The sequence below is a fragment of the Kalmanozyma brasiliensis genome, assembly GCF_000497045.1.
Source record: "Kalmanozyma brasiliensis GHG001 unplaced genomic scaffold PSEUBRA_SCAF1, whole genome shotgun sequence".
Lineage (NCBI taxonomy): Eukaryota > Fungi > Basidiomycota > Ustilaginomycetes > Ustilaginales > Kalmanozyma > Kalmanozyma brasiliensis.
In genome coordinates, this window is record NW_015961948.1 from 1,524,190 (window position 1) to 1,551,876 (window position 27,687).

Consider the following 27,687-nt stretch of genomic DNA (forward strand, 5'->3'; position numbering starts at 1 on the left):
ACCCCATGCGCTGGATGCCGCTACGGATGCAGAAGCTGCGGCGCAGTGCGGTACTGACTCGCGAAGGGTCGACCTTGACGCAGCGCCCTTTGTCTCACCAAGGCATCGAAGGCTCGAGAGAAGGTTGATCGGGCGTAGATTCCCACCAGCGTTGGAAAGGGCGTTTGGGTGACAGATGCTACAGATGCGACGCCAAAGACAGGGGCCTGCAAAAGGGTCTCTGCTTGGGTTTCACCTTTTTTCCCTTTTCCCTTTGCGGCGTCAAGGGTCGCGTCGAGCGTGTGTGTCAAGCCAAAAACAAAGACTGGCTCGGGGCAGGCTCGGAATGAGGTGCATGGCGCTCAGCTTTGTTTTTCTCGACCCTTTTTCTCAAAATTAAACTCGAGCCCCGCCCCTTGCACTTCGAGCTTCGATTTGCTCAGGCCTTTGCAACAGATGCAGCCCAGCATATTTCTATGCTAGATGAAGCCGCGGCTCTTGACTCTATCACCCACTCGGCTCGGCTCGGCTCGGCTCTCGTCACACCAAAGGCGCAAAGGGATGGTGGCGCTGGACAACACGGTGGGGAAAAGGGGCCAGGCGGAGCGCTTCATTTTTGGCTTTTGGTTCAACGACAGTCTGCTCTCTTTTTTGGATTTTTATACTTTCGAGCTCCGACCACTTTGACGGGCAAAGGCATGGCTTGCCAACAGCGTGTCTCTTCCCGCTCTAAAATAAAGGGGCTGCTGCGCCCTCAGCATCCGACAACAGGGTCGAGGCAAATCCAACTCCGGTGTTGTGCTCTGCCTTTTGTCCAGAGCAGCGCGTCGTGGCGGCGCCCTTTTCTTCGCCTCGCTTTGGCCCGCTTTGAGAACAACTCGACGCCCTCGCTTGCATCGCTCTCTCTCTGTCCACTCGCTCGGGGCTCTGCAGCCTCCTCCTCCTCCTTGCCCTCGTCGACGCTTCCCGTGCTTAAGCGTGCAGGCTTACCCTGGCTACCTGCATCCGCTTCCTTCTCATCGTCAAGCCATCTTGGATCTTCTCTCTAGATTCAACCAGATCGCTCGAGCTTTTCGCTTAGCTCGCCTTCCTCCTCTCTCACTTAGAAACAATAGCCATTCCGTGCTTGCCTACTCCCTCACTGCCGCCGGACAGCCCTTCGCTTTCTGCTTCACCACCATCTCAACCAATCACAAGTCCGCCTTGCACTCCGAATCCTCGTCAAGCTCGACAAATCCTACGTGGTCAACCCATCCGTTATCGCTGAGCACCAGACGACGATCACGTCGGCCACCCTTCGACTACGTCTCCATCCGCACGTTCTCGAACGCAGTCATCAAGCTCTACGGACGTGCACACTGCTGTGTTCTTGTCACTAGACCCTTGACAATCTCTATCGCACGCTCTTGTTCCATCTGCAGAGCATGCACGAAGAGCCTATCGACCGTTCTCGAGACCTCTGGATCGAGAGAAAACGTAGATACGAGCAGGAAGAAGCCGCTCGAAGAGACGACCTGATTGATAATCGCTACAGATCCGCACCACACGAAGGATCCAGCCGTTATAGCCCACCCAACCACCCAGCCGACCCAAGGTATTCCCACCTGACCAACTCGGGCCCACACGCAACAAGCGCTCGCAACGCCTCGAGCCCTCGCTCCCAATTCCCTCCTACCTTGCCGCCTATTGCCGCAGAAGAAGAAGCAGCCATGATGCGCGAAGACCCTGCTGCAAGCGTGCTCAAGCGTCGAAGGCTAGGCGATGGTCTCGACCGCGACGACCGACGGCGTGACGAGCCTCTGAGCGGTGGTCGCTCCCCACCTGGTTTCCGCAGGACCGATTCTGGTCAGCGATATGCCGAAGAGAGGGATGCCTACGCAGAAGACCAGCGCTCCCCACTGCATCCACCTTACGCTCACCGTTCCAACGGCCGCGTCTCGCCCCTAGACAGGCCACTGCGCAGTCCTGCTTCAGGTGGTGGCCCCTTGCCGCCTATGCAGGATGGTCACCGTCCCTCGGTGCTCTCCTCGTCCAACTACGACGATGGCCTCGACCACGGACCCGGCATGCTTGCTCGCAGGAGAGGAGATGCCGCACAGGCCAAGGCGAGTCGCCTTCACATCGACACTGGCAGTACTAGCTCCTCGTTCGACGCAGCGAGCTTGTCGAGGTCTTCTGCGGGCATTGCCAAGAGCGCTCCCCCGCAGAAGCTCTCGTTCGACAGTCGCGACCACGCTATGCCTCAGGACCAAGCCCATCGCGAGTCGGACCTTCGACCGAGTCACTCGTCCATCCAGTCCTCGCAGCCTTCCGCAGCGCTGCGCAGCGACCAACAGCAGCGTCTTGCTTCGGATTCGCGTCAGCTCGAGCTTCGCCGGGATGAGCGAGCAGAACTGCATGGACTTCGCGAAGGCCGCTTGCCCGACGTGCCCCACACGGCCAACCCTCTGGCACGCGCAGGACCCGTGACGCGATTGCAAGGCGGTCATGTACCTCAGACTGCTACGCTGCCCTCTCCGGCTTATCACACCACCCAATTCGCACGAGGTCACCCGAGCGGGCGCCAAGCGTACAACCCGCCGCCCACCGCTCGACTGCCCGACCACCTGCGCTCGCCTCCTTCGTCCAAGCAGCACTTCCTCTCGCTCTTTTCCGACTTCTATGACTCGCTCCACGACAGCAGGACGCTCAAAGCTACGCTCGAGGACCAGATCAAGCGATCCAACACGCTCCTTCAGACTCTCCAGTCCAGCCGCCGCGTGCTGGAAGAGACGGTCGAACGACGTGTTCGCGAGGAACGCGTGCTGTGGGAAGGCCGTGTTCGTGGTCTTGAAGCACGCGTTCGCGAATTGGAGGCCAAGACGGGTACTGCTGAGTATGATGACGAGCCCATGGCCCGTCCCGTTGAGAAGGCTCAATTGTCGTCCTCGTCGTCTTCGGCCAACATTGCAGCAGCTGGCGCCGAGGCTGTTGACAGGGCTGAGGAGACCAGCAAACCTGCCTCCCGCGACCTCTCCCCCGCTGTCAAGAAGCAGCTCGACTCGACAGCGTCCAGCAAGGACGAGGACGAGGGGGACGAGCTGCAGGACGACTAAGGGAAAAATCTATTGTTTATCGCCGTTCCTTGTTTATGGTTTCCAAATTGTTATACTGTCATTGCTCACTCGGTGTGCGTGTACCTGTGTGGACGGGCCCTTCTGTGTGACGTGAATGAAGACATCGTCTCGAGGGCGAGGAAGCTTGCCGCCAAGTTGCGATCGAGGCACTACTTCAAAGATGGGGGAATTGCAGGTGCAGCAGTCAAGGCGTGCTGCGTCTGGTCCACATTGCGGGCTTCGGACGCTGAGTCTGGGAGGTATGGTAGCTTGCGGCGTTCTGCGGGGTGCGAGCGCGAACGACAGGCAAAGAGCCACGCATGCTCTCGTCGGATCATCCACAGTCTGCTCGGCCCCAGCTGACCTGTCACAACGGCTCGTTCAGCCCCTCGACTCTGGTTTGGCAGTTTGAGCGACCACCGGGGTCGCTGCGAATGTGCACGCCTGCAATCGAGGGCTGTGCGTCGGACGGCGTCGACGGAGCAACACGAGAGGAGCCACGCTGCACGCTCCTACGAGGTGTCTTCTCGCTGAGGCAAGTTTGCGACCAGCTCCTTGCCCCTCGCCCAATCGCCACCCACCCCGCACAGCAATCCGTCACCGCACTCACTGCGTCTCGCGCTCGCCTCGCTCACGAACAACGATCCCGCACTGCACAGCAACACTCGCGCAAACACACACAGATCACCCAAGCTTCGCCAGGCCATCGTCCACCGCAAGCCTCAACCCCGCGCACACGCACTCACACCGCCATACCAGCACACACACGCGCAAGTGTGATTCGAGAGAGCATATCCTATTCCAAGAGAGTCGAAACTAAAGCACTAAATAGAGAGCGTGTGATGGAACTAAAGAGAATGTGTGTCCCCCAAGAAGAGAGGAAGAAGGGGTATCTAGAATCTACATCTCTACCAGAGGCGCTGGAAGTTGGGTGCGTGCGTGGGTTCGGCGCGGACGGTCAGGGGTTCATCTCGACGACCGAGGCCGCCGAGGTTGCCGATGACCGAGGAGACGGCACCACCGGCATTGGCCACGGCGCTCGAGGCGGCAGCGGCTCCACTCGAGGCGGCAGCGGCGGCGGTCGATCCCGCCGCGGCGGCTTCGGAAGAAACGCTAGCGGCCGCCGATGTGACTTGCGCCGCCCCGGACGAGAGCGCGCTCGTCACGGCGCCTGCGCCGCTGGTCAGCGCCGACGAGAGCGACGCCACCGGGTTGGTGCTCGTCGACGTGCTCGTGACCGACGACGAGAAGCCAGGACAGTTGGCCTGCTGACGAACCGGGTTGAGGATGCCGAGACCCAGACCACTGCCCAGGTTGGCAAGCGTGCACACCAGACCCTTGCCTGCACTGTCGAGCGCACCGATCACGTTGCCTTGCAGCAAGTTGCCAAGCACGCCGCCGAGCAGCTGCGTCACATCGACACCTGCCTGCTGCAGAAGCGGGATCAGATCGGTGAGGTTCGTGATGGGGATGGTGATCGGGATGATTCCTCCACCGGCATCGATGAAGTACTGCGTCGGAATGTTGTACTCGTTGTACTGCAGACCGTCGGCGTTGTAGCTGTTGCCTGCCGAAGGACCCAATCGCACGGGCAGGTTGTTGTAGATGTCCAGGTTGTTGCCGATGACGCCTAGCGATCGAGCCAGACCCTTGGGCAGAACGACGTTGGGCACCCTAGGCGAGTTCGATGTGCCTCGGGAGGGAACCTCGTACGGGCTGGGGAACGTGTACGAGACGCGCGCATCGGGGTCGTTCGCGTTCCTGGGCTGGGAGCCAGCCACCTTGGCCGAGGTCTGCAACGCCACAATGTACAAATTGGTGTCGAGGACGTTCTGCGCCGAGAGCTCGATCTCCACTACAGGCAGGGGCGCACCGGGGAGACCCAAGAGGTTCGGAATACCCGTGATGAGCGTCTGAGCAGTGAGGTAGACTCGGATCTCGGTGACAATTCGGGTGGCGATACCCTGCAGCGTGGTTTGCAGTTTGACACCAGCGAGCGCGGGTCGCAGCGAGTCGTACGGCGTCAGGTTCTGTCGGCCAAGGATGCCAGCGCTACCGTCAATGGTAAGCGGCGACGACTGGGCGGTCTCATCCGAGTCCGAGGGCTGGACGTAGCGCGTGAGGAGCATCTGTGCGGTCGAATCGTTGTGACTGGCGGGCGAGTAGTAGAAGTACGACTGCACCAGGTTGGATCCAGGGATAAGACCAAGCACGGGAATCTCGGCGCGACCGACGTAGGTACCCGAGTAGATGACCGGCAACGTCGCAAAGTTGGTGAAGACAGTGAGGTTCGACGGGTTCTCGAGCGTGACCTTGAGCGGCACGAACAGGAAGTCGGGCGTACCGCTGCTGACCATGACATCCGAGAGCGTAGTGACACCGTTGAAGCTGTTGATACCCGCGAGCGTCGTGGTGACGTTGAAGGGAATACCACCGATAGGGATGTTTCCGATCACGGTCTTGGCCACGACGTCCGTGTTGCCCTTGAGATCAAAGGTACCTCGCGGCGTGTCGGTGAGCTGAGCGAAGAAGGCCTGGAAGTTGGCTTGGTCCTGCGCCACGATGTTCTGCCTGCGCCACATGAGCTGGAGCGCCTGGAAGTCGCTGGGTCCACGCGACGTGCCGGCCTGCACGTTCGACAGCGGCAGCACCAGGTACGCCGTGTTGCCGCCGGCGTACGAGAGGTTGATGTGCGGCGCGGCCTGGATGGGCTGCAGGCTGAACATGAAGGGGTTGGCAAACGTAGCAATGGTCGAGTTGGAGCTCGATGGCACCACGTACGAGTCGGCAGGGTTGCCGTTGACAAACACCGTAAGATCCGAAAGCGTGATTGAGAAGATGATCTGGTAGATCTGACCAGGCAGCGAAACGTCGATGGTGAGCGTCCTGAAGGCGGTACTGAGCCAGTTGACGGGCTGGTTGCCGTTGCATTGGGTGACGACCGAGCGACCCTGGGTCTGCAGGATCTGCGTCCTGCCCTGCAAGAAGTTGGTAAAGAGAATGCCGGTGTTCTGCAGGTCGCGTCCGGACTTGGCGGTAATCATGCCCTGAAGCACCGTGTTGGTGGTGGTCTTGGCAGCCAGGAAGAGGTTGCTCGAGCTGATAGGACCAATGTCGGTACCCATGAAGAAGATCTCGAAGTTGGCCGTGTCGAGCTGGATACCGAGCGAGGCGGGACTTGGGATGGCGGCGTTGGTGCGGATCAGCAGCGAGTTGCTCGTCTCGCCGTAGATGTCAAAGTTGGACGTAGTGACACCGGGCAGTCCGTTGAAGGCCTGGAAGTTGATCACCTTGGACAGGATGACGTTGCTGTAGATGATGTTGAGCGCACGCACCGTCACCTTGGGCGACGAGACGGTCCACTGGAACGAGGGGTTGGCCAAGATGAAGGTGGCAAAGTCCGTGAAGGCACCCAGATTGGTGATGGTCAGATGACCGCTGGTCCTCAGATCAGGAACACCCTCGTTGGCAAAGGCGCAGATGGGCGGCAACGACAGCGTAGCGATGTTCCTGCCCTGCCACGTGACGGTGAGCGGCTCGGGGAACTCGATGTAAGCGTCGAAAGGACCTGTGTTGAGCAGCGCGCCCGAGAGCGAAACGTCGAAGCCCGTGTTGGTGACACAGGTGACGTTGGCAATGTCGACTGTGAGGATGGCCTGGTCGACAATGTTCTGCACGATGGGGGCACCGGCGGGACCGAGCAAGTAGAGCGCCGTGTTGTCCGTGATGGTGGGCACGGGCTGCTGCACAAAGTTGAGGTTGGTGAAGTACTCGTCCAGCTTGACGCTCGACTGAATATCGAGCCGGGTGGTGAGACCCTGAAGCGTTCGCAGAATCGCACCAAGCACGTCGAACTGGTTGCCCGACCTGCAGTTGGGAGGGTTGAAGTCCGGGTACGGGCTGATGGTCGTCTGGGTGGAGGCCTGAGCCAAGACCTGAGCGAACAGAGGCGGCAGAGGACCCAGATCGACGCCCGCCGTGGCGGCAGCTGCCTGCACGAAGCGGATGAGGTTCTTGGGGTCCAGGTCGAAGTTGAACGGCAGGTTGCGCGACGTGATGGTGGTGTGACCCGGGGCACTGATCGGGTTGCTCGACAGGTCCTGGTTGATCTCTCCGAGGAAGATGCCCTGGTACGAAGCATCCGCCTTGACCTTGAGCAGGTTGATCGAAGCAGTGAAGGGGTTGCGCAGGTCGAAGTTGGCCTGGGCGATACCGGTCTGCGCGATGTTGGGAGGGATTGAGAGCCTAGCCACCGTGATGAGGAGCTGCCTGAGCGGAGGAATGTCGCCCGTGAGCGCAATGCCGGCAAGCGCCTGCTTGAGCGATTCGATGGGCGTCGTGTCGTAGGTACCCTGGATGATCGTGCTCGAGACGATGCCCTGCACGTAGTTCTCGAGCAGCGTCTGACCAGCACGCACGTTGGCCGAACCCTGGGGCGAGTAGCGCACCTGGGTGGGGACAATGTTGACACCGGGCACCAGCACCAAACCAGTGATGATGGCGGTTCCGATCTTTCGGCCCTGGAAGTAGACATCAAACGTGACATCGCCCGTGCCGATCGTGATGTGCGAAGGGTTGAAGAGCTCGGCGTCAACGTTGATCTGCAGGTACGAGGGGAAACCGCGGAACACATCCAGGTTCGAGATGATGGCAGGACGAGCGTTGAGGTTCTGCAGACCCAACAGGTTGGTGTCGACGTCGAAAGGAATGTCGCTGATGGTCACGAGACCGGCGGCGGTGAGCGCCTTGGTGTTGGCACGACCGTTGAGGTTGAAGGTGACCTGCGTACCCGCGGTGGTGTCTGCCAGGAACTGCGAGAACCTAGGGTGCTGGTTGCCGTACACCGCGAAGGGCACGTCGCTGAACATGAGCGTCAAGATACGCGCCGTCACGTCCGTGATGGAAGGCGAGAGCGGGATGTCGAGCACGGCCATGTCCTGTCCTTGGTAGCCTGCAATGAAGCCACCACCGACCTGCTGGATGTCCAGAGGGAAGGCGAAGGGGAGGAAGAACTGCGACTGCGTGTCGTTGGAGCTCGTGGGCGGGCTATATGCCGACGGAACCGAGAAGAAGAGCGAGATCTGGTTGATCGAAATGGTGCGAATGACCGTGAACTGCTGCGACGGCAGCGACACTTCGACGTTGAGCGCCTTGATACCGTCGTTGAGCCACGTAACGCTCTCGGGGCCGGCGTAGTCACCCAAGACGTTGACCCCCGTGTTGAGATTGCCAACAAAGCGAGTGAAGATCTCGGAGAGCACGGCGAGACCCTGATCGGTGGTCTGCGGTACCAAACGACCCACCAGCGGCAGGGTGGTGACGGCAAGAGCCTGCAGCACGAACTCATCCTGCGCAGCCGAGGGACCAATGTAGCTGCCGTTGCGGTCGAGACCGACACCGAAGCGCGACAGCTGCACACCGACCTGCGACGGGTTGTAGATGGTGGTGGCGGCGGTGAGGCGAATACCACCAGCAGGGTCGTTGGAGGGCAAGTCGAACGAGTTGATGATGACGCTGTTTCGGAGACCGTTGAAGGCGCTGAGGATGACGTTCTTGGAGATGCTGATGTTGTCGACCTGGATACCCAGAGCAGCAACACTGAGACCATCGCCGGCAATGTTCCACACGAAGCTCTGTTCGGTGAGGAGGAAGCGGGTGAATTCGGTGAGGTAGCCGACGTCGGCGACGACGAACTCGGCCAGAATCTCGAGCGTAGCACCGACGTCGCCGGCAAGCGAGACGTTGGGCATAGCAATCTGACCAAGCAGACGACCGTTCCAGGTGACATTGAGACCGTTGGTGAACTGGATCGTGGCATCGAAGGGACCCGAGTTGGTGATCGTACCCTGCAGAGCCGTCTGGAACGAGTTCTGCTGCGGGTTGAGAATCGTAACTCGGTCGATGTTGAGGATCGAGTTGTCGACGATCTTCTGCACAATGGGCGAGGCCAGGACGGGCAGAAGCCTGTTGAGCGTCACATCGGTACCGAGCGGCACGTTGGCCTGGGCAAAGGTGAGCGTGGTCGAGTAGTCGCCGATGGAGGCCTCGGAGACGATCTCCAGGTTGGCCGTGGCGCTGGAGAAGGCACGGCTGATGTAGGTGGGCAAGTCGAAGCCGGTGTAGAGGTTGGCACGCTTCTTGAGAGTGCCCGCCTCCTCCAGCGAGTCCGATTCGTCACGCTCGGCCCAGTCGGCCACCTCGGCAAGCGTCTCGACGCTGTTGCCGCCGTCCATCATGGCATCGGCGAGCTCGTTGCGCTTCTCGAAGCTGGCCTCCGAAGGGCCAGCAGCCAAGGAGCGACGCGAGTTGGCCGAGGTGGTGGGCGTCAGCGAGTAACCACCGAGCTGAACGACACCGTCGATGTAGGCGGGGTCCTGACCACTCTCGATAGCAAGAGCACGCACGAGGGCGAAGATGTCGGGAGGGTACAGGTTGAGGCCAAGCTGGACGGGCGGCGACTGGGTGGTGGCCCTGCCCTGAGCAGTGAACTCCAAGGGCGTGTCAATGCTAGCGACAAAGATGCCGTGCGAAGTGACGTTGGAGCGAATGCGCGTGATGGTGAGGGGCGACGTGAAGGGGTTGGCCAGGAAGACGGTCGAGTTGGCAATGTTGTTCGTGTAGCCGGTCGTGGTGAGCACCGTCAAGTTGGCGGAGCGGACGAGCGTGGAGCGAAGACCCGGCAGCGTGGCGTTGAGGCGAAGCGACGACAGAGCGGGCAACAGCGACGAGACCGTGGTGGAACCTTCGTAACCGTTGATGCCGAGCTGGGTGTCGAGACCCGAGATGAAACGGTTGAGGGTGTCCAAACCGTTGGGGCTCGCGTTGGCGTCAAAGACAGAAGTGGCATTGACGTCGTTACGGCCAGTCATCAAGTCCAGACCGGGGATGGTGACGGTACCAACGACATCTCCGTTGTTGACCAGCTGGAAGCCACTGTCTCCGACGGTGAGGTTCAAGTTGGAGGGGTTGACGAGCGTGGTTCCGACCGAAAGGAGGATACCGTCGCTGGAACCACCCGTGACGTCGACGCTGGTGATAAGCGTCGGGTACGCGGTGAGGCCCTGCAGACCCAAGAGACCACTGTCGACGTCAAAGATGATGCCATCGAGAACGACGCGACCCAGAGGAGTGTCGGTGATGGCCTTGGCGGCACCTTGAAGGCGAATCTCGGTTCCACTGCTGAAGGTGAAGTACTTCTGGAAGTCCTCGAGCTCGGTGCGAGCGGCTTGGGTGTTGTTGGCAAGCGTCAGCTGCGAAGGAGCGAGGGTGAGGTCGAGCGTACCTGCGGTCTGACCAGCACTGACGAGCTGCAGCGTCGTGGTGGTGTTGGAGTAGGCCGAGTTGATGGTGGCCACCTGGGCACCTTCGAAGAGGATAGTGAAGGTGGTAGCAGTGTTGACGATGGACAAGGTGAAACCGAAGGGAAGACCGAGCGTTGCCCCGAGAGCGCTCGAGAATGCCGTGGGGCTGTAGGCGGTCTCGGGCGTGTAGATGAGGGCGAGCGAGCCGATGCTGATGCTCTTGATGGGGTTGATGGGCGCAGGGGCCTTGAGCGGCACCTGCAGCTCAAGAGCAGTGATACCCTGACTGAGCCAGCCAACGTTGTCGCCGTTGGCCTGCTGAACCGAGACACCGCGGGCCTGGGTGGGCAGAGTCTCGCCGTTGATGTAGCCGGTGAAAAGCTGACCGAGCAACTCGAGCTCGGTGGCGTTATCGGTGTGGGGCACCAGTCGACCATTGAGCGTGATGACGTTACGACCTGCGGAGACGTTGAGGTTGCTGGTGGTGGCAGGACCGAGGAACATGCCTTGGTAGTAGAGGCCAAGGTTGAGCGTGCCAAGCTGAACACCGAAAGGCGAGGGGTTGACGAGCGAAGTGGTGACCGAAAGCGAGATACCACCAGCAGGGTCATCGCCAGGAAGCTGGAAATCCAGAATCTCGACATCCTCAAAGTTGTTGAAACCTTTGATGATGATGTGCTTGTTGAAGACCAAGTTCTTGTAAGTGGGCAAGAACGAGAAAGCCTCGGCATGGACGCTAGAGCAATTGAGCTTCCATGTGAATTCGGGTTGGGAGATGAGGAACTTGGCAAATTCGCCGAAGCCGTCGACGTCGTTGATCTCGAAGTTGGTGGCCTGCTTGATACGAGCGTGACCAGCAGCGGCACCAATGTAGTCGAGACGGAACTGACCGAGGTTGACTTCGGTCAAGGTCTCTGGCGAAGCGACCTGACCGGGGTTGGGAGGCAAGACCCAGTAGACCTGAACGGGCTCGCGGAAGAAGAGGTGGGCGGGGAAGATGCCGACCTTCTTGGTTTGACCTTCGAGCGTCAAAGGGAACGAGGTGTTTCCTGGCGAGGTGATGTTGGACTCGTAGACGTGGAGCACGGCAGTGTGGAGAGCATGGTTGGCCACAGCGTACAAGACGGGGAGCAGGGTGATGGCGAGGGTGACGAGAAGGACACCTGGGGCGAGGAAGAGACAGCAGTAACCGAGCTTCCTGGAGAAGTACTTTTTCTCGTAAGGACTGCCACGAGCGCGAATGAAGCCAATGGGTTGACCGGGCTGGTAGAAGCCAGCGGCGGCGGGAGTGTCGGAGGCGACACTCTGGGGACCAGAGCGTCGACGGAGATTCTCCCGAGAGCCGTAGCCGTCGTCCGCCATGATGAAAGGTGGAGACTCAGCTCCCGAGCAGGTGGCGCTGAGGGGTGCTGGGTGGTAAGAGCGTGGGTAGAGGGGTGATCACGGGTGGATGGCTCTACGAGGTGGACGAAGCTGATCGAGCAGAGATGCGATGATGTCGTCCAAGCTCGGTGTTGAAAGAAGCCCTGCACAATACTATCCAGAGACGAACTATACTGAGACCGAGAGGTGGAGAGAGAGCCGCGACCGTGGCGACGCTGTGGTGGCCGAGAGAGGAGAGAGAGAGAAGCGCCGAGGGTGACCGTGTCGGGAGGGTCGGAATAGGTGATGGTGGTGGTGGTGGTGGTGGTGGTGATGGTGAGGGAAACGACGGTGATGGCGAGCAACGTGGCGGCGTCAAGGACAGGTGAGGGAAGGATGAGCGGGGAAGGGCAATGGCGTTGACAGCGCCTGCTGCTGCTCTGATCGACCGCTTCAAGGTTGGATTCGGGGTTCAGACTCAGAGAGAAAGAGGGAGAGGAGAAAGGGCGACGGCAAAGGGCAGAGCAAACGCGAATTCGAAGACCGCCGCTGGCTCAGCACAGGAGAGGACAGGCTAGAAGAGGAAGGCGCTCGCTTGACAACTCGAGTTGAATGGAGACCCGCATCGAGAGAGGGCGAGCCGAGCCAGAAAGAGGGCAAGGCAGGGTCAATGGCCTAGCCTCTCCGTAGGTTACGCTGTGAACAGGCAGGAAAGAGAGAGCAGACAGCGGCAGGCGAGGCGAGGTCGATCCATCCATCCAAATTTTCAATCGCAGCTGCTGCCACTCACCTGCAGCGACACAAAAGAGGATGCGGCTGCAGCTGCTACAGATGCATATGCACGACGCGCCAGGCGAGACGGGGCAAACTCGACGGACTCACTGGCTGGCTGTAGCCATGCAACGGCGCTGAGACAGGAACAGTGGAAAGAGAGCGTGAAATGTGACTGGCTGCAGCAGCTGTACTGTGATGCCACTCTCAAAGCGGAGAAATTATTCTAAATTGGCTTTTGGTCAAGACGAGCGAGGCTGGATTGGCGTGAGCGGGGTAAATCGTCAAGCGCTGAAATTCTCCTTCCCAAATCGGTGAGAAAAAACGAGTTGCTCGTTTGGGCACCAAGCAGACGCGGCGGCTGGAGACGGTCACAGCGGCGGCTCAAAAGAAAAACAAAAAACGGGAAAAATCATTTGATGGCACAGCAGAGAAGAGTGAGAAACCAACTTATTATAAGCGAGGCTCGAGACCGAAATTGGAAATTCTGAAGGTGTGTGCTGCAGAAGTTGGCTGTAACTTAGATGAAAGATGAAGTCGCTTTTTTGTGTGTGTGCGGGGCCCTCAGCCCTGCTTGACCTTCCACGGACTGTGCTGCGGTATTGCGCTCGTACGTTGGGCTCGTGACAACGCTTGATGCTGCTCGACTCGACACAATGGAGTGGTAGAAGATGCGATGGTAGCCAGGTGGTTGGGGGACTGCAAAGAAGCGCGTCTTGCAGCTCTTTTTGTTTGTGGTGCGTGTGGCAGACGGTTGCCGCCAGCGAGCGTGTTGAAATGCCGCCGCCTCACAGGCTAACTTACCCGGCTCGAGCCACAAACAGAACCACGGGCACCGTGCAGCAAGCGGCAGCATCCTCTCTCCTTCGCTCGCACCCACACTTTTGGTACACATGCCAGTAGCTCGACTAGACCGCACTTGCTACGTGTTCGGATCGTTTTTTGCTCCAGGTGAACACAAGCAGAGCTACAGACGCCAAAAGGGTTGCATGACCACCTGCTCGAATGTTCTTGGTGTGAAAAGAGGTCCCACCACGCCTTTTCTCTGCCTGATGATTGGCGTCGCGCGAGCGTGCATGCATGCAGCCAAATGGGATGAGAATAGCAGCGGCGGATGCGTGCGGGGCAATCCTCGGGCTGGTAGAGCTGGAGCGCAATTTGACAGATCAAGTGCCTACCAGCCTCGCCCGCCTTTTGTAAGCGAGCAAAGTCGGGGCGCGAGAGGATTTGAAATCCGATTCTAGAGGATCGACAAGAGGGCGGCGGGGTCTCGAATTTCGTCCATCACCTGCTGCTGAGCTTTGCTGAGCTTGCTGAGCTCAAGAATGGTACCGTCACGCCGCATGTTGCACTTGGGATGGATTTGCAGACGCCGCCGCCGACGGTGGCTGTCGTTCAAGATCAGCTGTCGCCAGATGTAGCATCAAGTGCAGTTCCCGTGTTCATCATGCTACGACTCGCGACGCATCAAAGCGAGTTTGCGATCAAGGGTCGAAGGGTTTAGACTGAGCACCATCAGCTCACTGGCCAGAGCGAAAAAGAGGGGTTTCAGGAACTGCGTTGCTTTCTTCCATGACTTCGCTTAGCGCCGCGTTGTCAAAGAATAGCAACAATTCATCACCAGCCCAAAGAGCAATCATGCTATCCTTCTTCCAATCTGTCCGATCAGGCCGCCGCCCCATCATCATCGTCTTGAACACCATCCGGGGTCGTCTGTCGTCTCTGCCGCTGCTGGCAACCTCGTCGATGAAGCGGCAAGCACGTCGCAGATCGCTTCTCTCAACCAAAGGCCTTTCATTGGGTTGAAAAGCTGTTCTGCAAATCCGGAACCTCGCTTAGGCGCGCCCAACCAACGCCCAGCTTGAAACAACCGAGAACTCCTCTGTGCGTTATTGCCCCGCACAGCCGACTGCCTCAGCAGGCCGGCTTGTCTCGAACGGACTCCGGCTATTCGTCTTCACCCTCAGAGGAAGGCGGCAAACAGATGAAAGCACGAAAAAGAAAGCTCGGTCTCATCCTAGCTCGCAATGCGGACGCCTCAAAGTTGAGCTTTAAAGCCCTGTCGCCTTTCGATCTCCGCAGCTGCAGATATGCCTTTCACGTTGCAGGCTTTGCCCGAATGCAGCTCTCTCCAATTGTGCTGCTTCTCCGCATTTCGAACTTGGCTCAGCCCACATCGCATCTGCTTGTCGATCCGGTCTCAAAGCACGACACATGGGCGGATCTTGACGCCGCTTGTGGGGAAAAAACCTTGCTTGGCATATCGCCGCTGTCGGCCGTATCACCGATCTCACACCACGATCACCATGAGATGCACTTGCTATTGACAAACATCGTAAGTTCAATCGCGCTTTCCGAGCATGAAGGCGCCCTTGACGGGCAGGTTGCGCAGCTGGAGCGCTCCTAGGCCCGAGTTCCAGATCTTGGCACGGCTGGTGCCCTGGATGCCCACCAGCGCTCCTTGACCCGTGACGAGCTTCCACGTGAACGACCTGAACAGCGGTCCGCGGCCGGGCAGCACCGTGAACGGCACATCCTTGAGCACTGCACGCAGCAGCTTGCGCTTGCCCTCCGGGTCTGCTGGGTCCGTGAAGGTCTCGGCGGGCGAGAAGTCGTACGGGCGGACGCGGCCAAAGGCTTTCTCCGGCAGCGGATCGGGCAGCGGTGGCACAGGCTCCGGCTTCTTCGGATCGTCCTTCAAGGCCGATACAAGTTGAGCATCATCTGCTGAGTCGTGGAGGAAGGCGAGCCGCTTGAGACTGTCCAGTGCTCCATCGAGCATGTTGAATCGGCTCACCGGTCTGCCCGCCACTTCGACGCTCTTGCGCATGTCAGGAGGCAGTCCATCGTACACCAGGATGTCCGGCCACATGTGCGTGATCTGAACATCAATGCTGCTCAGCTCGCCGGGCATGTTCATCTCGCCCATCACCGTGCCACTGCACAGAAGCTTGTCGTGATCGAACGGATGAGGCGAGATCTTGAGGTCGTTGATCGTAACGTTCTTGATGAGCTCGGTCACCTCGGCTCCGGGGAACGAGATGGGCAGGTCGACCAGGCGCAATGCAGAGTCCATCCACTCGGGCAGATCCGAGCCCTCGCCGGGCAAGTCGGACGATTCCGATTGGTTGGACGACTTGGAGCTCTTGGGCTCGCGGAACGGAGACCCACCTCGTACATAGACCGTGTTGTTCTCGCCGCGCAGGAACTTGCTCAGGAAGTTGCTCAGCGCAGCCTGTTGAGGCGTGTCGCCAAATGCTGAGCTGTGGACCGCATCCTGCTCCGAGGTGTACTCGGCCGCGACGCTGTCCGAATCAGCCTTGAATGCAGTCTGTCCTGCGTGGGAGGATCCGATAGCTCGCACGCCCTCTTCTTGCGGTGGTGGCACCACTCGGCCGAGGATGTCGACTTCCACCACCTTTTGGCCCGTGAGCTGGAATGGCTGAGTAGCGACAGCGGCCATCAGGACAGCAGCATCTGATGCCTCCTCCTCGTCGTCCATCGCGTGAGACTTGCCGTCTTTGGGATGCTTGGGCGGCTTTCGTGCTGGAGCTGCATCAACGGGAAGGAAGATACCAAATGGCAAACTGTAGCGCACGTTGCCTTGCAGCATCTTGCCCAACGGGTTCATCGCCTGTGCCTTGGCTCGCAGTCCAAGTGCGCGCATCACCATCGAAGACACGAAGTCATCCTTGCCGTCGTGCTTGTCATCGTCACCGTCATCCTGTCCAGCTTCGAAGAACTCATAACCATCTACCTTGAGAAGGTCGTCCGGGTTGGTGTCGTTGTCCAGCTTGGGCACCTTCTCACGGACAGGGCTTCGGATGTGCTGCTGAGCGATATCAATGCGGCGCGGCACATCAAAGAAGCCAGCCTTGCGGCCGTGGTGGATGCCATCAATCTCGGATTTGGCGAGACCGCGTACACGCAGGCTTTCGATCTTGACATCCAGGTGGGCAAAGCCTTTCTTGATGGCGTGCTGAGCGTAATCCATGATGTAAGGCGCCGGCACCACGGGCTTGAGCAGCACAGTGAGGTTGAGCGGGCTCATGTTGTGCTGTGCCGCTGGTGTGCTGTGGTTGCCAAGGATGGGCGGTCGGAGCGCCTCTTCGTCGTCCTTGCCCTTTTCGATCTTGCGGTTCAGGGGAGGCAGAGGCAAGACGAGAGGGTCCAGATGGAATGCCAGCAAGTCTCGAGGGTCGAAACCAGCTGATGCCAAGCCGGCTGACGGTAGAGCTTGCTGGTCCCAGACAGCTCCGATCTCGGACAGGCGAACCTGACCAACGTCGACTTGCACACCGGCCACTTTGCCCATGGTCCACTCGACGAGCTTGCGCTCTTTGTTTCTCCACCAGCCTTGCTTGCCGCGATGACCGAGCCAGAGGTCCAGAGCATGATCTGGATCAAGACCGAGACGGGCATCGACGCGAACGAGGATGCCCTCGTCCGAGATGTTGAGTAGCTGAACCCGATCTGGACCCTTGAGCAAGAGGGACTCGTCGAGAATGCGAGATTGCGCTTCCGGCGTTGGAGACTTGAGTGTGGCCAGGTAGAGGTGCGACACAGCGACGGCGATCAGCACAAGCAGGATGAAGAGAAGCGCAACGATCGCGTAGAGTGTGCGCATGATGAAGGGATGTTCGTGTCTCCATGCTGAGAACGAAGCGGCCGAGGATGTGTGAATGGACCGTGAGTTCCTGCGAGAAGTAGACGACGCGGCAGCAGCGTTTCGTCGTTGCTTTCGTCGACGCACGAGTCTGGCGGCATACGCCTTGTCGCCTCCCCAGAGCTTGGAGACGTTGAGCCAGGCACGATCCAAAGGTCCGATATTGCTTTGGCCATTCCTTGCCGAGCCGCCCAGGAGCGAGCTTCGCTCGTGATCGCCTGGACCAGGCGGAAGGCCGGTCTCGAGTTCTTCATCGTCTACATCGGCGTCCAGACCTTCAGCTTCGGCATCGCTATCGGGGTAGATGGGTTTCCTGCCATGACGAAGAGGTTGCTGCGAGGACGAAGATCGTCGCTCAAGAGAAGGAGCCGTAGCGGAGTCGTTCGAGGGCTTGAGGGTGTTGGACTCGGCCACGGCTGGTGCACCTTGCGCATCGGACGAAACCGCCTTGGCTTTGCCCGTCTCTTCCGCCATGGTGCTGCTGTGATGCTGATGAAAGCAGGCTGGCTGCGCGGATGTCGTAGCCGATTGACGGACGAAGTGTCAGATCAGCAGGATGATGGCAAGCACGGGCCGTCTTGGCGTGTTATGAGAGCTGAACTCCGCGTGTGTTGATGCCGATGATGCTGCAGCGTCCTTGATGAAGTCGAATCTCGATGGTGGTTGGCAGCAATCCGTCAAAGTCACGAGCAACGGTGTGTGGAGTGATGGTGCGATTGAGCTCGGATGCAGGGTTCTCATTTCGATAACAAAAGTCAGGCACACGAGCAGCTGCTCGGCAGAGGAGAGCTGCGTGAGGCGCTGTTTCCTTGGCTTTTTGGCAGTCACCGGTCTCTGCAGCGCTCAGCTTCGATCCTTGCGGGGAACCTCAATATTCCATCACAGAGATTTGTGCGATCTGACATCCTTAGTTCGGGCGACCACGAGCCTCTCAAGGTCCGCCTCTGACTCTGACTTGGACTCGTGCTCTGGCTGGTGCTCTCCAGGGTCCATAGGGAAGCCAGGCGGTAGAAGCCCCCCACGCTGAAAGTCGCCGCTGAGAACCTTGGCCGCTCAAAACGCCGAGGTCAAGGTGAAATGTTTGCTCATAGAGCACCTGGAAGTCGGTTCGCCTGTCACGGACATATCAAACACACCGCAAAGACAATCTACACCTCGGACATCGCTACCCGGAATGCTTGCGGTGCCAGCACCCTCGGAAACGAGGTTCTTGCGGACCTTGTACGACGTCGACCGAATCAAGCCTTCGCCGTTCGGATGGCAGCGATGCAGCAAGACTCCTCGTCGCTATGTGCGTCGCATGGGCCTCGTCGAGTCGTTCTTCAACACCATGGCCACCTTGCACGAAGGCAGGACCGACATCTTCTACCGCATCCCTCTCAACTGTCCTGCTGATGCATACGAGCAGCTCGTACGCCGGCTTCCGCTCGTGTGGGCGCTGCTGTGCCGTCGTCATCCCATGCTGGGTGCCCATGTTGAGACACGGACGCCAGATGGAAGCGCTTTGGATCCAGAAGAGGCTGCGTCAAAACGCAATGCAGGCGAGGCATCCCAAGACGGCTCTAGCTCGTTCGAGCCTCACTTTGTCTTTGACCTGCCAGAGACAACGTCGGAACTGCTGGAACAAGCCTCGCGACGGGTCGTGATCGTCTCTGATGCATGGCAAGATCGATTGGCCTCAAGAAGCGACGACAACGCCTCTCGCGACGAAGCAGTAGTCGCCTGGCTCGACCAGTATGTTTGGAACGGCAAGCGTCGCTTTCTCGAACAACACGCTCCTTTCGGGCTGGCAAGGCTCATACTCCTCCCGCCGTGCTTGTCAGACAGCAGACAAGGTCAAGTCAGCTTCGACTTGATCCTCTGCGCTGCCCACTGCATCTCGGACGGCCTCAGCATCTCGAGTCTCGCCGGCGAGCTTGTGCAGGTCCTTGCCTCTTCTCAGCTACCCGAAGAACTTCCCGAGGTGGTGTCAGAAGCCGAGGTATCTGTGGTTGTACCCGGCGCGTACACAGCTCGCTATAGCTCGATCAGTGGCGACATGCAGCAGGCCCTGATTAGCGGCCTCTTTGACTCTGCTGCGCCAAGAGGCAAGATGATTGGCAATGACAGCCTGGACGAGACCCACTTTGCATCTCTGCTTCCACCATCAATAGAAGCAACATATCCTGAGCTCTTACCGGCGGCTCCTGCGGTTTCGTCAGATCATCCATCGCGGCTGGCAAGGCTGCGATGGTTCTGGACGATCCGTCGGGTCATCTGTCAGATCCGAGCAGCCAATGCCGAAAAGGCAATCCTGTCTGACTTCAAAGCAAACCGCACGGACAAGAACGTCAAGGAGCCCTGGTGGGGAGCCCAGACCAAGTGGTCGATCGTCCGCCTCTCTGCACAAGACACCTCCTCTCTGACCAAGCTGGCCAAGCGCAAGGGTGTCAGGGTGGGATCGCTGCTCTACGCCGTCGCCGCCTGCGCGCTGAACACGCTCGAAATTAAGCACGCTTCACCTCAGGGTCGGGTCGAGCAGCCTACGACCACTGTCATGGGCTTCCCCTTCTCCGTCCGTAGATTTCTAGACGCTCGTGCAGCCGTCGACGCTTTGCAGCCGGCGAACGCACAGGATCCGCTCTTGCCACCGTCGAGTCTCGGCGTCAAGCTCGGCTTCAATGGCGTCTCTCTCCCACCAGCATCGGTCTTCTCGCTTCCAGAAATGCCAGCGTCGGACGCGACGCAGCTGAGCGCTTTTCACGTCGCTCAGCTCTGGCAGGTGGCTCGACAGGTGCAGAAGCAGTTCAACGGCATCTTCCGAGAGCCGCGCTTCATGCATGCCGACGGCTTTCTGATGGGTCTCGAGCGAGAGACTCGGTTCCGGAAGAGCGGAGTCAAGGACGTCTTTCAAGTGTTCAAGGACGACGAAGCGGACAGAGAGGCGCAGGGAGTGGCAGGCGAAGATGAACGTCGACCGGGTCTCACCAAGAAGAACATGCAGGGGCCAGGATCGTCGCTGAACTTCAGCATGGTAGGTCTGCTAGATCCGGTGCTGCCCTCGAAGCTCGACCTGCCGTTCGGAGCATCGAAAGGGTCGGGTGCGTTGGAGGTGCGAGAGGGGCTTCTGTTCGGCGTGCGAACTCGCGCTGGCGAGGCTTTTGGCACGTCTTTCACTTTCCGAGGGCAACTCAATCTGGAGCTTGGACACGATACGGTGGTATGGGACACGGCCAAAGTGGAAGAGTATCTACGCCTGATGAAGTACATCATCGAGGCGATGGTGGCTTTCGAACAAGGTCGTCGTTGATGGTGACTCGGTATGGAAGAATTTTTGAAATGGAAATGTCATACAGATAGATGTAACATCAAGGAAAATCTCCACGCTCGCTGATCGGTCTGTGCGTAGGCGGTGAGCAAAATGGAAGAGCGTGTGTGGAGCTGACGACGCGGCTTTTCAACGCAACCACCACCTCCATCTCAACACCTCTTCTTCCTCACATCGTCCACTCCACACACACTCACGGATCGAAGGCGCAACCCGATTCCAAGCAGCTCCCTTACCGCCAAGATCACCTCAGCATGTCGCTCTTCGGCACGTTCTCCGGCTCGTCGCGCGGACCGACCCACACCTCTGCGCCCAAAGACCATGTTGTCGGCCACCAGTTCTCGCCGTACGACTCGAACGGAGGCAGCATCGCCGCCGTCTGCGGTACGGACTTTTGCGTCGTAGCATCCGACACCCGTCAGAGCACGGGTTACAACATCCAAACGCGCTACAAGCCCAAGGTGTTTCGACTCAACGACAAGGCGACGCTGGCCACCAACGGGTTCGCTGCTGACGCCGAGGCGCTCGTCTCGCTCGTACGCCAACGACTCGAAATGTACCGTCACGCACACGGTCGGTCGATGCCGCTCCATTCGATCGCTCGCATGATCTCAACTATCCTCTATGGCAAGCGCTTCTTCCCGTACTACGTGTACAACATTCTCGGTGGCTTGGACGAGGAGGGCAAGGGCGCAGTGTACTCCTTCGACCCCGTGGGGAGTTACGAGAGGGAGTTCTGCCGTGCCGCCGGAGCAGCCCAATCGCTCATCCAACCCTTCTTCGATAACCAGATCATGTTCAGGAACCAAACCAGCACACCGGAACGCACGGTGCCAACCCCAGGCCAGATGACCCTGCCAGAGGTGCTCAAGATCGTCATCGACTCGTTTACGAGCGCCACGGAGAGACATATCGAGGTGGGCGATGGGTTGGAGGTGTTCGTCGTGCGTACGCCGAGTGCGGCCGCCGAGGGTGGCGAGAAGAAGGGCGCCGCTGCGGTGGATCTGAACACGATTCCGTCGGATGTGCCGTTCAGCGTGGCCGAGGCGGTCGGTGGCGAGGACGAGCAGGAGGAGGGCGCGGTTATGGTCATCAGGAGGGAGCTCAAGAAGGATTGAGAGCGTCCGATGCTCAACCAGTCTCTGTAGTAATATCAATCGCCAGCTCATACAGACGCATTCACGACTTTCTCGCAGTGCGTAGTTGGCTCGAATGCGTGGACGCGCACGCATCGATTGAGAGAGTATGAGATTCTAGAGCGGCTCGTCGTCCGCCTCGTCCTCTTCCTCCCCCGCTGCCACACGAGCAGGCAAGCTAGTGAGCACGATGAACGCATCCACCAGTCCCGCTACGGGCTCGATCAGTCCGACCTGAACCCAGAACTCCAGCGCATCCCTTGCATCCTTCTCTCTCTGCAAATTGAGTTCCTCCATCACATCCGTCAGCGTAATGACGTTCGCACCTGCCGTGGCGCTCTGAGCCTGTGTGCTTCGACCCTTGCAGCGCGAAATCACCTCGAGCGTCGATGCCTGGATGAGACTGCACTCGACGGCGACGCTCTGTCCTGAGTTGAGCTCGACGTCGAGCTCAACGGTTCCGAGGTGGTTGAGCCAATGCAGCTTGCGCATCGCCTTGGACTGCGAGTATGTTTTGCCGTACTCCTCCTGTGCGTGGCGGAAGAGGGGGGGTAGCGTGAACTCTGCTATGCTTCCTGCTGTTCCCACTGGTGCTCCCGCACCCGCAGCGCTCGAGGTCGGCACACCACCCACCGCGCTGCCCGGCTTCGTCGTGTGTTCGGGCCAAAACTGACGCGAAACAATCAACGGATGCAACCGCGACACCATACCCTCCACGGCAGACCCCGAGGACGGAAGTCGACGGTGATGAACCTCGCTGTCGATCCGCCGTGACTCGGTCACGTCGCCGAGCATCACATCGCACTTGCCCATGTTCCTCTCCCCGAAGCGCTTCTTGAGGATCATGTTGTTGCGATACTCCTTCATCGCCTTGTAGGATTTGACTTGGACGAGCTGGTCCGCCATGCTCTTTTCAAGCGCTGCGATGAAGCCGGACCGATCGTCAAAGATGGATGTGAGCATCGAGATGATGTCTTTTGAGGTAGACATGCGGTAGCCGGATCCGGCCTCGACGGGTTTCGGTACCCAATGGGGGTCGTCCCAGTCTTCGTCCGAGGATGCATCGCTGTCCGATACATAGGTTGCGTCGCGTCGTGAGTTGGGCAGTCGACGCTTTGTGGGGCGTTTGCCGTTGGTCTTGTTCGACGAGGGAGGGGCAGTGGTTTGGAGGGATCGTCGAGGTCGTCGCCTGCGCTTGTTTTCGGCTTGCTCCGCCTGCTCCTGCTCCTCTTGGTCCGCACGCTCCAGCTCGTCCTTGAGAAGCGTAAAGTCCGGATCGTCGCCGAGCATCGACGCTACGATGACCAGCACTGTGTCCTTCCTCCCGCGCAAATATCGTCGCAGAGGAGACACGACACGGGAGAGGACGACGCCACTCGGATCCATCTCCTGTAGCGCACGTACGAGGTGAACGTACATCTGAATGATGTCGCGCGTGTGAGCACCCGGATGCAGCAGCCGCATGTGCAGCGAGCTCGACAGCGTCTTGGCGACGTTAAGCCGCTGATCCGCGCTCTGAAGGCTCAATCTGAGATCCTCGAGTGCTGCCGACGACTCCGGGTAGAGCGCCACGAGGTCGAACAGCTGACCGGCGCGTGTCAGGCAGAGTGCCTTGTCGAGCTCGTAATCCAGCTTGTGCTGCCATGTGTTGTGTTCTACGTACTTGCCCTCTTTCGGCTCTGCCTCAGACGGTCCCAAGCACAGCTCGCGGAACGCCGCGAAACGTGGCTTCATCTGGTCATCGAGCCACTGTTGCAAGACGGGGCGAGCAGCTGACTCGAGCGGCAGGACAGAATCTTGGGAGCGCAAATCCGCAGCGTCGACTACGGCTCGTACTTTGCGCGCGATCTCGGAGTGCACGACTCGGGTCATCAACATCAATGCGGGTCCGGAGAGGCCTGCTAGGCTGAGATGAGCAACAAATGTCGTGTGCAGATCCGTGTCGTTGTCTTCCACAACGAGTCGCTCGAGATGGTGACGGAGCGCTTCGGCCGCTGAGCGGTCGAAGTGAGAGCGCAAATATGCTTGAAGTATTTGTAGGAGGCGAGATCGATGTTCGTGCATGCCGTCAAAAATGGTACCTGCGGCGTAGGGAGACAGCCATGCTGTGAACCATTGCGATGCGCTGAGCAGGATTCCAGGCAGGTCTTCGCCGAGCGCCGAGGTTGACACTCTATGCTCGTCCATTGCTGAGACACCGCTTTCGATCGCTGTGGAGCCTATGTTTCTCTGACATCGGTTCACGTAGTGGTTGGACAGAGCTACGAGGACAGGACTGGGTGAGGCAAGATCGACCTTTGAGCTTGAGGGCGTACTGAGGTCGCTGCCGAGAAGTGTTTGCAGCGCTTTCCTTGTTGCGGCATCGAGAGCAAATGATGTCGTGTGCTCGTCGTAATAGCGACATTGCGACGGTGCAGCAGGCTCGAGGAACTGCGTGACAGCCTGATAGGCTTCTGATGGTGGGAGGACGGGAGCGTTTGCTGAAGATTGTCGATCCTGGCCAGCGCTCAAGCTGTGGAGCGCTCGCTGCCAGACCTCTGCTAGCGACATGGTCCTAGGTCGAGCAACGCCTTCTTTCCCAGCTCCGTCTGAATGTCAGGGTGGTAGCATCGAGTGAGAACAGCTCGAGAGGGTTGGTTGTCTCGAAGAACAACACTTCAGGCTGAGTTGGTTGTTGGCGTGACGCGCTGTGGAGGCGCTGGATCGGGCCCGATCGAAAATTCTTCTCGACTTTGCCAAACTTCCTCCACCTCGACCATCCTCCTTTCGTACTCCTTCCCTCCCAACCTTTGACCGCACACAGGAGCTGACAGGTAGCAAGGATGGTAAGTGCCGTTGTGCTGCGAAATACGCTATATCGATGGCAGAAGCTAACGATCCCTGACTTTGCTCGCACTTTCACAGTCGAGGGTCGAGCTCCTCAACGCAGGGGGCTTCCGCGTCGACGGGCGAAAGCAGTACGAGCTCCGGTCTATCGCCATACAACTTGGTGGCTCACAAGACACGGCAGCCGATGGTTCCGCCCAAATCACACAAGGGCTCACCATCGTATCCGCCACCGTCTTTGGTCCACGCGAAGCGCGCTCCGGTGCCAACCTCATCCACGACCGTGCATCCGTCAATGTCGAGGTCTCTCTCGCGCCGTGGGGGTCGATGGAGCGACGTCGACGGAATCGTGGCGACCGCCGTCTGCTCGAGTTCGCCAGCTCGATCAAGTCGACCTTTGAGCCGGTCATCCACACGCACTTGTATCCGCGGTCGCAGATCGACATCTTTGTTCAGGTGCATCAGCAGGATGGTGGAGTGTTGCCTGCGGCGATCAACGCAGCGACGCTAGCGCTGTTGGATGCGGGAATTGCGATGCAGGACTTTGTCGCGTCGGTATCGTGCGGCATTCACTCGACGTCGGCGATGTTGGATCTGTCGAATACGGAAGAACAGGATCTACCGCATGTGACGGTTGCGGTGTTGCCACGAACAAAGCAGGTCACACTGGCATCGTTGGAGACGAGGTTGCACGTGGAGCGCTTCGAGCAGATCTTTACGCTGGCCATCGAGGCCGCGGCGGTGTTGCATAACGAGATGGAGCTGGCGGTACGGGATCGGACGAAGACGCTGGTCCAGGCGATGACGGGTAAAACGGTCGAGTCGGGGACGGTGGTGGACGAGGTCGATGGCGATGGGCGCAATCACGACGATATGATGCTCGCGTGATGGCACGATCGCAGACGCAGCAGCAGACGCAATCTTTCAGATCTTGTACTTGTACCGAATCAAATCACATTCATCAGCATCAGCGCCGAAAGCAACATGCCTCTACGACTGTGTCACGTTCCATTTGACATGCGTTCAAGTCTCAGGCATTTCAGAGTGTCACAAAGGCCATCAATAGCAGCAACGCAGCAAGAATCGACGATGGGGCAGACGTTCCTCATTCCGTTCTACATTTCTTTTACGTTCTTCGTGCATATACAATCTAGAGCTTAGGCTTGGCGCTGGCCGCCTTTCCTTCCGCGTGTCGCTTCCTCGCCGCCTCCTTGACAATCGCCTTGTCGACCTTACCATTGGCGTTCCTCTCGAGCGGTTCGTCTCGGATCCAGATGAAATCCGGTACCTCGTGCTTGGGCAGGAACTTCCTCGCCACCTTCAAGACATCCTCTTCCGTGGGTCTGTTCTCCTTCTGATACTCGACCCTCGGAACGCAGACCACTCCCACGGTCTCCCCAAATCTGTCATCGGGAATTGGGACCGCTGCGCAATCAATGATCCTTCTCTCGGCGTAGATGGCCGTCTCCACCTCTGTGCCACTGATATTCTCTCCACCTCGGATGATAATGTGCTTGGAGCGGTCCATGACGTAGATGAAGCCGTCGTCTTCTTTCCGGCCTAGGTCGCCGGTGCGGAAGTAGCCGTCGGGTGTGAAGGCTTCGGCGGTGGCCTCTGGCTTGCCCCAGTATCCCAAAGCTGTGTTGGGACCGCGAATCCAGATCTCGCCCGGTTTACCGTTGGATACTTCGACGAGGGTCTCGGGGTCGATGATGTGGATCTCGTTCGTGGCGACGGCGCGACCGGCGGAGGTGGGTCGCGCGATGTAGTCGTCCGCAGCCAAACCGGATGCTCCCCCGTTGACTTCGGTACTGCCGTAACCTTGACCGATGAGCATCGAGGGCACCTTGGCACGCGACTCCTCGGGAAGCTCTTTCGCCGAGGAGGATCCACCATGAGAAACACCCTGCAGCGAAGGCAGTTCGTGCTTGGACAGCACGATCTCGCGAACCATGAACCCGATGCCGACGACAATCTGAATCTTGTGCTCCTGGATGATCTTCGCTGCTGCGTCAACGTCGTATTTGGGCATAAGGGCGACTTTGACCCCGCGCAGCGTGGAGGGTACGAGACCCGACTGGATGCCGGTGGAGTGGAACAGCGGGATGAGGAGGATGGTAGAAGCCTGTTCATCGTCCGGTTGGGGTTGGGGTGGTTGGAGTCCACGTCGAACGTACGCGCGGGCCATGTTGTAGCTCGAGTTAGGACCGGCGGAGAGGAACTGACGATTGGTGGCTGCGACACCTTTGGGCTTTCCGGTGGTGCCAGAGGTGTAGAGCACAGACGCCATGTCTTCAGGGGAAATCTTAATCTTTGGGATGGCCTTGTCGGTGGAAGCGGTAGAAGCGTACTTGGTGTCGAGTTCGGAAGCGTCGAAGACCTTGTCACCACCCTTGCCCTTGGCCCACTCTCGCTCGCCCTCCGGCACGATGCCAGCAAAGGCACGTGGGAAGACGACGACACCAGCCAACCCACCGTGCGCTCCAGGCGTACAGCCAAAGTCGTCGACACAATCCTTCCCAGCTTGGGTGAAGAGCTTGGCGATGTAGTCTTCATCGGCATCGCGCAGCCGGCGGAAGCGCTCGACGTCGAGCAGCGCCACCTTGCAGCCGACGTCACGGATGCAGTCGTAGATGCCCTTGCCTGGCAAAAAGGCGTTGACGAGCGCCGGAACCGCGCCAAGCAGATGGATGGCATAGAAGCCAATGACGAACTCGACGTGGTTGCGCGCAACGAGGGCGACGCGGTCACCCTTACGCACAGACAGGTGGTGCGAGAGCCACGTGGCGGTTAGCACGACCCGCTTGTGCACCTCGGCGTAGGTCAGCGACTCGCCCTCGGCCACGATGTACGGTCGCGAGGCGTATTCCTGTCCAAGTCAGAAGAGGGTGTAAGTCGAGAAGTCACGGAGAGAAGGGGGGCAGGTGATTGAACTTACGTTGGCAGCAAACATCCAAGCATCGCGGACGGAGTCAGGCAGGTGCTTCCACACAGTGGTGAGGCGGCCGTGGATGAAGCGCACCTCGGTCTCGAGCAGACTGCCCTTCTGAGTGAGGAGCTGATCGACCTTGTCGAGCGGGACGAGACCCTGTTGGTCTCTGTCGCCTTTGAAGTCCTCGAGGATCGACCGCTTGGCTGCGGGGCCAGAGCCGGAGGCGCTCGAGTTGGAGCTCATTGTTGTCGTCCAAGCTCAAGGTTGGAGCGGGTTAAGATGAAAGCGGGGACAGTTGACGTGGCAGCGGGC

General features: G+C 59.2%; 8 protein-coding genes across 8 annotated transcripts; 4 read left to right on the top strand and 4 right to left on the bottom strand.

Moving 5' to 3' along the window:
• Window positions 1-1,403: 1,403 nt before the first annotated feature.
• Window positions 1,404-3,074, top strand: PSEUBRA_000580 (uncharacterized protein; the record flags this gene model as incomplete). The annotated part of the gene is made up of 1 exon (XM_016436168.2): window positions 1,404-3,074. One exon carries the CDS (start codon window positions 1,404-1,406, stop codon window positions 3,072-3,074), a length of 1,671 nt encoding a protein of 556 aa, XP_016295156.2.
• A 908-nt stretch (window positions 3,075-3,982) lies between these two features.
• On the bottom strand, window positions 3,983-11,737 carry PSEUBRA_000581 (Protein of unknown function DUF3712; the record flags this gene model as incomplete). Its single annotated transcript, XM_016436186.1, has 1 exon — window positions 3,983-11,737. The coding sequence occupies one exon, from the start codon at window positions 11,735-11,737 to the stop codon at window positions 3,983-3,985; it is 7,755 nt and encodes a 2,584-aa protein (XP_016295157.1).
• Window positions 11,738-14,849: 3,112 nt separating this feature from the next.
• Window positions 14,850-17,648, bottom strand: PSEUBRA_000582 (uncharacterized protein; the record flags this gene model as incomplete). The annotated part of the gene is made up of 1 exon (XM_016436179.1): window positions 14,850-17,648. One exon carries the CDS (start codon window positions 17,646-17,648, stop codon window positions 14,850-14,852), a length of 2,799 nt encoding a protein of 932 aa, XP_016295158.1.
• A 700-nt stretch (window positions 17,649-18,348) lies between these two features.
• On the top strand, window positions 18,349-20,463 carry PSEUBRA_000583 (uncharacterized protein; the record flags this gene model as incomplete). The annotated part of the gene is made up of 1 exon (XM_059464420.1): window positions 18,349-20,463. One exon carries the CDS (start codon window positions 18,349-18,351, stop codon window positions 20,461-20,463), a length of 2,115 nt encoding a protein of 704 aa, XP_059321001.1.
• Window positions 20,464-20,735: 272 nt separating this feature from the next.
• PSEUBRA_000584 (Proteasome, subunit alpha/beta) lies at window positions 20,736-21,599 on the top strand (the record flags this gene model as incomplete). Its single annotated transcript, XM_016436177.1, has 1 exon — window positions 20,736-21,599. The coding sequence occupies one exon, from the start codon at window positions 20,736-20,738 to the stop codon at window positions 21,597-21,599; it is 864 nt and encodes a 287-aa protein (XP_016295160.1).
• A 135-nt stretch (window positions 21,600-21,734) lies between these two features.
• PSEUBRA_000585 (Cullin, N-terminal) lies at window positions 21,735-24,167 on the bottom strand (the record flags this gene model as incomplete). The annotated part of the gene is made up of 1 exon (XM_016436190.2): window positions 21,735-24,167. One exon carries the CDS (start codon window positions 24,165-24,167, stop codon window positions 21,735-21,737), a length of 2,433 nt encoding a protein of 810 aa, XP_016295161.2.
• A 272-nt stretch (window positions 24,168-24,439) lies between these two features.
• On the top strand, window positions 24,440-25,331 carry PSEUBRA_000586 (Exoribonuclease, phosphorolytic domain 1; the record flags this gene model as incomplete). Its single annotated transcript, XM_016436164.1, has 2 exons — window positions 24,440-24,442; window positions 24,522-25,331. The coding sequence occupies 2 exons, from the start codon at window positions 24,440-24,442 to the stop codon at window positions 25,329-25,331; spliced, it is 813 nt and encodes a 270-aa protein (XP_016295162.1).
• A 262-nt stretch (window positions 25,332-25,593) lies between these two features.
• PSEUBRA_000587 (AMP-binding enzyme C-terminal domain protein) lies at window positions 25,594-27,618 on the bottom strand (the record flags this gene model as incomplete). The annotated part of the gene is made up of 2 exons (XM_016436187.1): window positions 25,594-27,312; window positions 27,382-27,618. The coding sequence occupies 2 exons, from the start codon at window positions 27,616-27,618 to the stop codon at window positions 25,594-25,596; spliced, it is 1,956 nt and encodes a 651-aa protein (XP_016295163.1).
• Between the last annotated feature and the right edge of the window lie 69 nt (window positions 27,619-27,687).